Source organism: Agelaius tricolor, unplaced genomic scaffold, assembly GCF_023055355.1.
Source record: "Agelaius tricolor isolate 1412-34295 unplaced genomic scaffold, bAgeTri1.0.p SCAF_30, whole genome shotgun sequence".
Taxonomy (NCBI): domain Eukaryota; kingdom Metazoa; phylum Chordata; class Aves; order Passeriformes; family Icteridae; genus Agelaius; species Agelaius tricolor.
Window position 1 is genome coordinate 5,640,774 of NW_027269290.1, and position 9,861 is coordinate 5,650,634.

At 56.5% G+C, this 9,861-nt stretch overlaps 1 protein-coding gene across 1 annotated transcript; it reads left to right on the forward strand.

Moving 5' to 3' along the window:
- Positions 1-921: 921 nt before the first annotated feature.
- PGC (progastricsin) lies at positions 922-9,247 on the forward strand. The gene is made up of 9 exons (XM_071449928.1): positions 922-977; positions 1,596-1,749; positions 2,485-2,602; positions 3,708-3,826; positions 4,867-5,066; positions 5,715-5,837; positions 5,962-6,106; positions 6,891-6,989; positions 7,887-9,247. The coding sequence occupies exons 1-9, from the start codon at positions 922-924 to the stop codon at positions 8,037-8,039; spliced, it is 1,167 nt and encodes a 388-aa protein (XP_071306029.1). The 3' UTR covers positions 8,040-9,247.
- Positions 9,248-9,861: the final 614 nt, after the last annotated feature.

A 9,861-nucleotide genomic window follows, 5' to 3' on the forward strand; every position in this document is an offset into this window, starting at 1 on the left:
AACCTGGAGAACACCTTGGAGAAAATTAGAGGAGAAACCTGGAGAACATCATGGAAAAAGGAAGAGAAGAAACCCGAGGATCACCCTGAAGGAAGGAACCTGGAGACCATCCTGGAAAAGGCAAGAGAAGGAACCTGGAGAGCACCTTGGAAGAAATTAGAGGAACCTGTGGATCATCCTGAAGGGAATGAGAGGAGGAACCTGGGGATCTCCTTGGGGGAAATGAAAGAAGGAACCTGGAGAACATCATTGAAAAAGGAAGATAAGGAACCTTGGAGGAAATGAGAGGGAGAACCTGGGGACCATCCTGGAAAAAGGAAGGGAAGGAACTGGGGATCACCCTGGAGGAAATGAGAGGAGGAACCTGGAGAAAATAATGAAAAAAGGAAGAGAATGAACCTGAGGATCACCATGGAGGAAATGAGAGGAGGAACCTGGAGAAAATAATGAAAAAAGGAAGAGAAGGAACCTGAGGATCACCCTGGAGGAAATGAGAGGAGGAACCTGGGGACCGTCCTGGAGGAAAGCACAGGAGGACCCTGCTGGGCTCCATCTCCTTGCCCCGTGTCCTCCCCGCCTCCATCCCTCTCCCCGCGGGCGGAAGGAGAGCAGACCAAAGCCTTTCCCAAGAACCGAGTCCCTTTGTCCCGCTGCAAGGTCTGGCGAGCGGCTCCGGGGATTTTGGCCAGCGCAGCCCGGACCCAGCGCGGTGACGTCGGGTCCCCGGTCCCCGATAAGAGCTGCCCCTTATCGCTCGGCTGCCCTTTGATAGGGCCGATCCCGCAGGGTCCCGGGGCACAAAGCCGCCCTTGAGGCCGGCCCGGAGGTGCCCGTGGCCGGCGGATCAGAGCCGGTGCCGGGATAAAAGCGGAGCCCCGGCGGCCGCGCCCGGCTCTGCCCCTCCCGAGGGCTGCGAGCACCATGAGGTGGCTGCCGGTGGTGCTGGCGTGGCTGCAGCTGGCCGGGGGCGCGGTCAGGTGCGAGACGGGGCCGGGGAGGGAGAGAGGGGATGGGGAGATGATGGGAGCGAGGAGGATGCACGGGGGGCACGGAGCGGGGCAGATCCTGGGGGATGGAGAGATCCTGGGGCAGGGAGAGATCCTGGGGGATGGAGAGATCCTGGGACAGGAAGAGATCCTGGGGGATAGGGAGATCCTGGGACAGGGAGAGATCCTGGGGGATGGAGAGCAGATTCTGGGGGATGGAGACATCCTGGGATGTGGAGAGATCCTGGGAGAGCATAGAGACATCCTAGACATGGAGAGATCCTGGGATGCAGAGAGATCCTGGGGCATGGAGAGATCCTGGGGCATGGAGAGATCCTGGGGCATGGAGAGATCCTGGGATGTGGAGAGATCCTTGGGCATGGAGAGATCCTGGGGCATGGAGAGATCCTGAGAGAGCATAGAGAGATCCTGGGCATGGAGAGCAGCTCCTGGGATGTGGAGAGCAGCTCCTGGGGATCTGCAGAGCTCCTGGCACATGGAGAGCTCCTGTCACGTCCCAAAGGAGCCCAGAGAACCGAGCCCTCTGAAAATGCTGAAATCTTCTTCTGTCCTGCTGTGCTCTGTTGTGTTCTGCCTCTGTCCGTGCAGGATCAGCCTCAAGAAAGGCCTCTCCATCCGGGACCAGATGAGGGCAGCTGGGGTGCTGGATGATTTCCTGAGGCACATCAAATACGATCCAGTGAAGAAATACCAGCCCAGCCAGGGCTCCGTGGTGAGGGAGCCCATAGCCAACCACCTGGACGTGAGTGCCCTGCCTGCCTGTGCTTCCTCCTCCCGGCTGCCACAGCAATCTGGACACCCCTGAGCCTCCAGCAGCGAGAAACTGCTTTTTCCCCACCCTTAAATTGCTTTTTTTCCCCACCCTTAAATTGCTTTTTTTCCCCACCCTTAAATTGCTTTTTTACCCAACCTTAAATTGCTTTTTTACCCAACCTTAAATTGCTTTTTTCCCCCACCCTTAAATTTCTTTTCCCCTCACCCTTAAATTGCTTTTTTCCCCCACCCTTTAAATTTCTTTTCCCCCACTCTTAAATTTCTTTTTTCCCCACCCTTAAATTTCTTTTCCCCCCACCCTTAAATTGCTTTTTTCCCCCACCCTTTAAATTTCTTTTCCCCCACTCTTAAATTTCTTTTTCCCCACCCTTAAATTTCTTTTCCCCCCACCCTTAAATTGCTTTTTCCCCCACCCTTAAATTGCTTTTTTCCCCACTTTTAAATTGCTTTTCTCCCCACCCTTACATTGCTTTTTCCTCCACTCTTTAACTTCTGTTTTGAACCCCAAGGAAGTTTATCCCCAGCCACAAAGAGCCAGGCTTTTCTGTATGAAACAAACCCACAATAATGATTTAATATTTCATTTTTTGGGGGAGTAGAGGCAGGATAAAAGCTCAGCCTGCTCCTGCCTGGCTGGGGGGAGCCTGCTCTGTCCCTGATCCCCTGGCCAATGAAAATTCCCTTTTTTTTTTTTTTGTTCCAGTCCTCCTACTTTGGGGAGATCAGCATTGGGGAGCCCCCCCAAAAGTTCCTGGTGCTCTTTGACACCGGTTCCGCCAACCTGTGGGTGCCCTCCACGGACTGCAAGAGTCCTGCTTGCTGTGAGTAGCCCAGGATGCTGTGAGCAGTTCCTGCTCCTAGGAGTAATCAGTGCTCACTAATTAATGCCAATTATCCCAGCACTACGGGGCTCAATGCCTTTTAGAGCACCCCAGGATGGGTTTAGGTGCTACGGGTGCCCAAAGCCACATCCTTGCCTCTGTTCTTCCGTGTCCTTCCCCTGCCACATTGGGGACATCACGATGCCAAAAAAATGAGCCTGGGATGCTGATCTGGGGTTGCTGTGGCTTCCTTGGGGAGCTCAGAGCCCTCAAATCCTCCCAGGAACTTCAGGGGTGCTCCCTGCCCATCCCAGAAATCTCAGGGGTGCTCCCTGGCCATTCCTGGCAATCCCACTGATGGAGCACCCAGCAGTGAAATCCCACTGCAGAACAGGACCTGATCCTTGGGAATTATCCCAGTGGAGCACCCAGCAGTGAAATCCCACTGATGGAGAATCCAGCAGTGAAATCCCACTGCAGAACAGGACCTGATCCCCAGGGATTATCCTAAGGGAGCACCAGGCAGTGAAATCCCACTGCAAAACAGGACTTGATCCCCAGAAATTACCCCAAGGAGCACCCAGCAGTGAAATCCCACTGATGGAGCACACAGAAATGAAATCCCACTGCAAAACAGGACCTGATCCTTGGGAATTATCCCAATGGAGCACCCAGCAGTGACATCCCACTGATGGAGCACCCAGCAGTGAAATCCCACTGCAGAACAGGATCTGATCCTTGGGGATTATCTCAAGGAGGTTCCAAGAGTGACATCCCACTGATGGAGCATCCACCAGTGAAATCCCACTGCAGAACAGGATCTGCTCCTTGGGAATTATCCCAATGGAGCACCCAGCAGTGACATCCCACTGATGGAGCACCCAGCAGTGAAATCCCACTGCAGAACCAGGACCTGATCCCCAGGAATTATCCTAAGGACAACCCAGCAATGAAATCCCACAGATGGAGCATCCAGCAGTGAAATCCCACTGCAGACCAGGGCCTGATCCCTGGGATTACCCCGAGGAGCACTGAGCAGTGAAGTGTCCCAGTGCATGGGATTTCGCTGGCCATACCCAGGGCTTTCCCTCTTCTCCCTCCCCAGTCAACCACGCCAAGTTCCAGCCCAGTGCCTCGGCCACCTTCACGCCCAGGGGCCAGTCCTACAACGTGTCCTACGGCAGCGGCTCCGTCACCATCGTGCTGGGCTCCGACACGCTCAGGGTGAGTCCCCAGGGCCAGGTTTGTGGGTGGTTGGGTGGCTGGGGTGAATGTGTAGGGTAGCAGCCCTAGAAGGTTAATGAATAGGAGGAAGATGATGAGGGGTGTTAAAATTAGGGCTCATTTGTGTCCTTTTTTTGTCTAGGGGTGTTATTAGTTGTTTTGTAACTAGGTTGATAAACCGTAGTTGGAGGGTTGAGAGTTGGGTAGTGATTCATCGATTATCTAGGGATGGTAGTAGGACAGCTGGGAGTGTTATTGAGATGAGGATTAGTGGGATTCCTAGGAGGGTCAGGCTTGAAAATTGGTCAAAGAAGCTTAAATTCATGGTCAGGTTCAGGGGGTGGTGCTTGGAGCGACGGGCGGTTTGCTAAAGGGGGGATTTATTGATACGAATGATAGAAGTTTGGGTTGGATGTCCTGCCTGGGTGTCCCCACCAGGAGCAGCCTAAGGGCTGATCTGACCTGTCTTGGACTTGGACAAAGCCTGGCAGGATGGATGAAAAGTGTTCACTGCCACCCTCTGTGGTGGTGCTCACAGGGGTCCCAGGATGAGGGAGGAGACGAGGATCTGACTCCATGTTTCAGAAGGCTGATTTATTATTTTATGATAGATATTACATTAAAACTATACTAAAAGAATAGAAGAAAAGGTTGCATCAGAAGGCTGGCTAAGATAAGAATAGCAAAGAATGATAACAAAGGTTTGTGTCTCGGACAGAGAGTCTGAGCCAGCTGGACTGTGATTGGCTATTAATTAGAAACAACCACACGAGACCAATCCCAGATGCACCTGTTGTATTCCACAGCAGCAGATAACCATTGGTTACATTTTGTTCCTGAGGCCTCTCAGCTTCTCAGGAAGAAAAAATCCTAAGGAAAGGATTTTTCATAAAAAGATGTCTGCAACATCCTCAGTCACCAGCTGGCTTTTGGCTGGGTTTTACCCCAAATCCTGGGGCTTTTTTCCCAATTTTCCCCTCTGCCTGCTGCTGTTGGCACCTTTGGAGCAGCAGCTTCCCTCAGACCCCCTTTCCCTGCAGATCCAGAGCATCACAGTGCGGGAGCAGGAGCTGGGGCTGAGCCAGGAGGAGCCCACGCAGCCGTTCTACTTCGCAGCCTTCGACGGCATCCTGGGCATGGCCTTCCCCTCGCTGGCCGTGGGGGGCACGGCCACGGCCCTGGCGGGGATGCTGGAGCAGAACCAGCTGCCTGAGCCCGTCTTCAGCTTCTACTTCTCACGGTGAGAACCCTGCAGGGCGCTCTCAGCGTCCTGCTGTGCCCTGGCCGTATGTCCTGGTGTGCCCTGCTCTCACATTGTGGTGTCCCCTGCCCTCACATCATGGTGTCCCCTGTCTGCAGGTCCTGGTGTGCCCTGCCTGCATGTTGTGGTGTCCACTGCCCTCACATCCTGGTGTCCCCTACCTGCACACCCTGGTGTCCCCTATCTGCATGTCCTGGTGTCCCCTGCCCACATGTCATGGTGTCCCATCGCACATCCTGGCGTCCCCTATCTGCACACCCTGCTGTCCCCTACCTGCATGTCATGGTGTCCCCTGCCTGCACCTTGTGGTGTCCCCTATCTGCACACCCTGCTGTCCCCTACCTGTATGTCATGGTGTCCCCTGCCTGCACGTTGTGGTGTCCCCTATCTGCACCTCCTGGTGTCCCCTCCCTTCACATCCTGGTGTCCCCTGCCCTCACATTGTGGTGTCCCCTGCCTGCACATCCAGCTGTCCCTTGCCCACACGTCCCGGTGTCCCCTATCTGCACATCCTGGTGTCCCTCACATCCTGCTGTCCCCTGCCTGTCCCCCTGAGGGTTCCTCGGGGATTGCTCCCTCTCCAGCCCACATTCACCACAGGGATCTCCTGGCTCTGTTTGCTCACAGCCAGCCCACCTACGACTACGGGGGCGAGCTCATCCTGGGGGGCGTGGACCCTCAGCTCTTCCAGGGGGACATCACCTGGGCACCGGTGACACAGAAGCTCTACTGGCAGGTGGCACTTGAGGAGTGAGTGGTGTTTGCCCCTCTGGCCATCACCCCTGGCTCAGCTGCTGCTCTGCAGGGCTCCAGGCTCCATGCTTTGGGTTTAGGGGTGCCCAACGCCACGTCCTTGTCCCCGTTGTCCTGCCAGGGTTGCCATCGGGCAGTCAGTGACCGGCTGGTGCAGCCAGGGCTGCCAGGCCATCGTGGACACGGGGACATTCCTGCTGACAGTGCCCCAGGAGTACATAGAGAGCATCCTGGAGGCCCTGGGAGCCCAGGAGACCAGCTATGGGGTGAGTGTGGGGGTTTGGGGGGTCTGGAGCATGGGGAGCCTGCGTGGGAGTCAGAACCCTGGGCTTGACCAGGTCCCACCAAACTCAGGTGGCACCTGCAGGGAAAGGGACTGCAGAGGTTTGCACACAATGTTCTCTCCTCTCAGGCTGAGAAAGGTGGGGATGCTCAGCCTGGAGAAGAGAACATTGTGTGCAAACCTCACAGCCCGTTCCAGGATCTGAAGGGGCTGCAGGGAAGCCAGAGAAGGACTTGGGATAAGGGCCTGGAGTGACAGGACAAGGGGAGATGGGTTCAGATTGAAGGAGAGGAAATTTAGGGTTGATGCAGGGAAGGAATTCCACCCTGTGAGGGTGGGGAGGGGCTGGGGTGATGTCCCAGAGCAGCTGTGGCTGTGCCATCCCTGGCAGTGTCCAAGGCCAGGCTGGAGAACCCTGGGGCAGTGGGAGTTGTGGGACTGGATGGGCTTTGAGGTCCCTCAAACCCAAACCATTCCAGGACTCCATGGGCAGGTTTAGATGAGATTTTGGGAAGAAATACTGGGAGAGGGGCTGGGATGGAATTCCCAGTGGCTGCCCCTGGATCCCTGGCAGTGTCCCAGGCCAGGCTGGAGCACCCTGGGGCAGGGGAGGTGCCTGTTCCACGGCAGGGGTGGCACTGGGTGATTTAAATTCCCTTCCCACCCAAACCTTTCCGTGATTCCATGGTGTGGCGCTGCCAGGGGTGGGGTGTGTGTGTCCCCCTGTGTCCCCTGGCCGCCATGACCCCGTGTCCCTGTCCCCTCAGTACGCTGTGGACTGCAGTGACACCCAGAGCATGCCCCAGCTCACCTTCGGCATCGGCGGCGCCCGGCTCGCGCTCCCCCCGGCCGCCTACGTCCTCAACGTACGTCTGGGGCCTGTGGGGTCCAGCCCGGAATCCCACAGGGTTCCACGGCTGCCAGGGACATCCCCGGGGTTCCTGAGAGTTCCTGAGCCACTGGGAACATCCCGAGAGTTCCCCAGAGTTCCCTGGGTACCCAGAACATCCTGAGGGTTCCCTGGGTACCCAGAACATCCCGAGAGTTCCCCCAGGGTTCCCCGGGTACCCAGAACATCCCGAGAGTTCCCCCAGGGTTCCCCGGGTACCCAGAACATCCTGAGAGTTCCCCCAGGGTTCCCCAGGTACTGGGAACATCCTGAGGGTTCCCCCAGGGTTCCCCGGGTATCAGGGATATCCCAAGGCACCAGGGACATCCCAAGAGTTCCTGAGAGTTCCCCAGGGTTCCCAGGAACATCTCGAGGGTTCCTGAGAATTCCTGAGGCGCTGGGAATATCCTGAAAATTCCCAAGGGTTCCCCAGGCATGGGGAACATCCCGAGGGTTCCCCTGGGTTCCACGGGTACCGGGAACATCCTGAGAGTTCCCAAGAGTTCCCCAGATACTGGGAACATCCCGAGCATTCCCGAAAGTTCCCGAGGCACCAGGAACATCCCGAGAATTCCCGAGCCTTCCCCAGGCATTGGGAACATCCTGAGGCACCAGGAACATCCCGAGGCACTGGGAACGTTCTGGGAATTCCCAAGGCACCAGGAACACCCTGAGAATTCCTGAGAGTTCCCCAGGCACCGGGAACATCCCAAGGCACCAGGAACATCCCGAGCATTCCCGAGGCAGTGGGAACATCCCAAGAATCCCCAAGGCACCGGGAACACCCCGAGCATTCCCAAGGCCCCATAGCTGCAGCAGAGACGCTCCCCCCGTGCTGCTGGAGGTGCTGACCCCCCGTTATTCCCCCCTCCAGAGCAATGGCTACTGCACCCTGGCCATCGAGGCCACCTACCTGCCCTCCCAGGACGGGCAGCCCCTCTGGATCCTGGGAAACGTTTTCCTGAAGGAATATTACACCGTCTTCGACATGGCCAACAACCGCGTGGGCTTCGCCCTCTCGGCCTAGAGGAAGCGAATTCCAGCCCCTCTCCCAGCCCATGGAGTGCCACAGCATTCCCAGGGACATTTCTGCTCCTTTCCATCCCCATCCCTCGGGATTTGTGTGCCCGTGGATCCTGTAGCAAATAAACCCTGCCATCCCAAATGGTCTCTGAGCTCCTGGGTTTGTTGGGAGCAGCTTGAGGGGTTCCCTGGCTCACAATTCCCTGCTCCAGCAAGGTAAGTGCTGGGATGAGCTCCAGACCCTGGGATAAATCCCCAGTCCCCACCTCCAACCCTCAGGAAACCCCAGAGGGGAAGCCCCTGAGCCTCCCTGCAGCTGGAAAAGCTTTGCCAAAGCCCTGTGGTGTATCCAGGCGGGATCCCGAGGCTGTGAGGTGAGTCAGGACACCCAAATGACCCCTGGGGCCTGAAATGGGGCTGGAAAACTGCTCTGGAAAATCGGGAATTGGGGGGAGGTGTGGCCCAAGGGTATGGGGAACACCCTGGGCAGGGCGAGGTTGGGTGACCCCGCTCTTTTCCAGTTTCTTAGAACTTCTTTTTATCACCAGAACTTCTTTATCGTGACACCCAAATTACCCTTGAGCCCTGAAAAAAAGCCTTGGAAAACCTCACTGGAATATTGGGAATGGCAGGGTGTGGCCCAAGGGGATTGGGAACGCCCTGGGCAGGGGGAGGCTGGGTGACCCCGCTCTTTCCCAGCACCCAGAGTGGTTTTTTAGATTTTTAGCAGTTCTTTATCACCGGAGCTCGCTCTCAGATGCGCTCACGGCTCTGTCACCTCCCGGGGGAAGGACACAAAGTGCCCCGAGCTTTGAGTCAAAATATTGACACAGGCTGAGCGCGCTGAGACCGAGATTAGGAGGGCACCGACAGCAAGGAAGGGCATTCCTCATCCTCCTCTTCCTCCTCCTCCCTCTGCAATGGGAATTTTCTGCTGGAAACAGGGTGGTGGTGGCCAGCAAAAGCTGACCACGTCCCTCTGCTCTTTGCTGTCCCCTTTGCTCCCTGCAGGACCTTCCCAGACCCATCAGGAACCTCGTGGGGATTTCCCGAGCTTCTGAAGGATTCCCAGCATCATTCCATGGCCAAAAGCTTGGATGGAAGCTGGAAGGCTCCTGCCCATTCCCAGAAGACCAGCAGCAGGAATTTCCACTTGCTGGAAGGGGTGTGTGTGACTGTGCCTTTGTTTTCCGGAAAGCTGGAGCTGGGAGAAAAAAAATCCTTTAATTGGGTGATAACGGCGGCGTTTGGCTTTTGATCGGTGTCCCGTGTTTGGGCTGGGGGTCAGAGGGGCTGAGCGGGGTCAGGAGGGAAATCAGGGTGGGTGTGGGGGCATTGCCAGGGCCACAAACGGCGGGGGGATCGTGGTGCAAGGAGTGGTAAAAACGTGGTGCAAGGAGCTCCACGATCCCTGTGTCATCCCAGTCCAAAGGGATTTAGGATCCTGGTCCAAAGGGATGCAGGATCGTGGTCCAAAGGGATGCAGGATCCTGGTGCAAGGAGCTCCACAATTGCCCTGTGGTCCCAACCCAAAGGGATGTAGGATCCTGGTCCAAAGGGATATAGGATTGTGGTCCAAAGGGGTGCAGGATCCTGGGGCAAGGAGCTCCATGATCTCGCTGTGATCCCAGTTCAAAGGGATGTAGGATCGTGGTGCAAGGAGCTCCATGATCCCCCTGTGATCCCAATCCTAAGGGATGTAGATGTAGGATCGTGGTGCAAGGAGCTCCACGATCCCTCGTGTTCCTGACAGAAAGGGATGCACCATCCTGGCTCACGGCACTGCACAACCCCAACACAGCGCTGCCTTCACCTCCCACCCCATC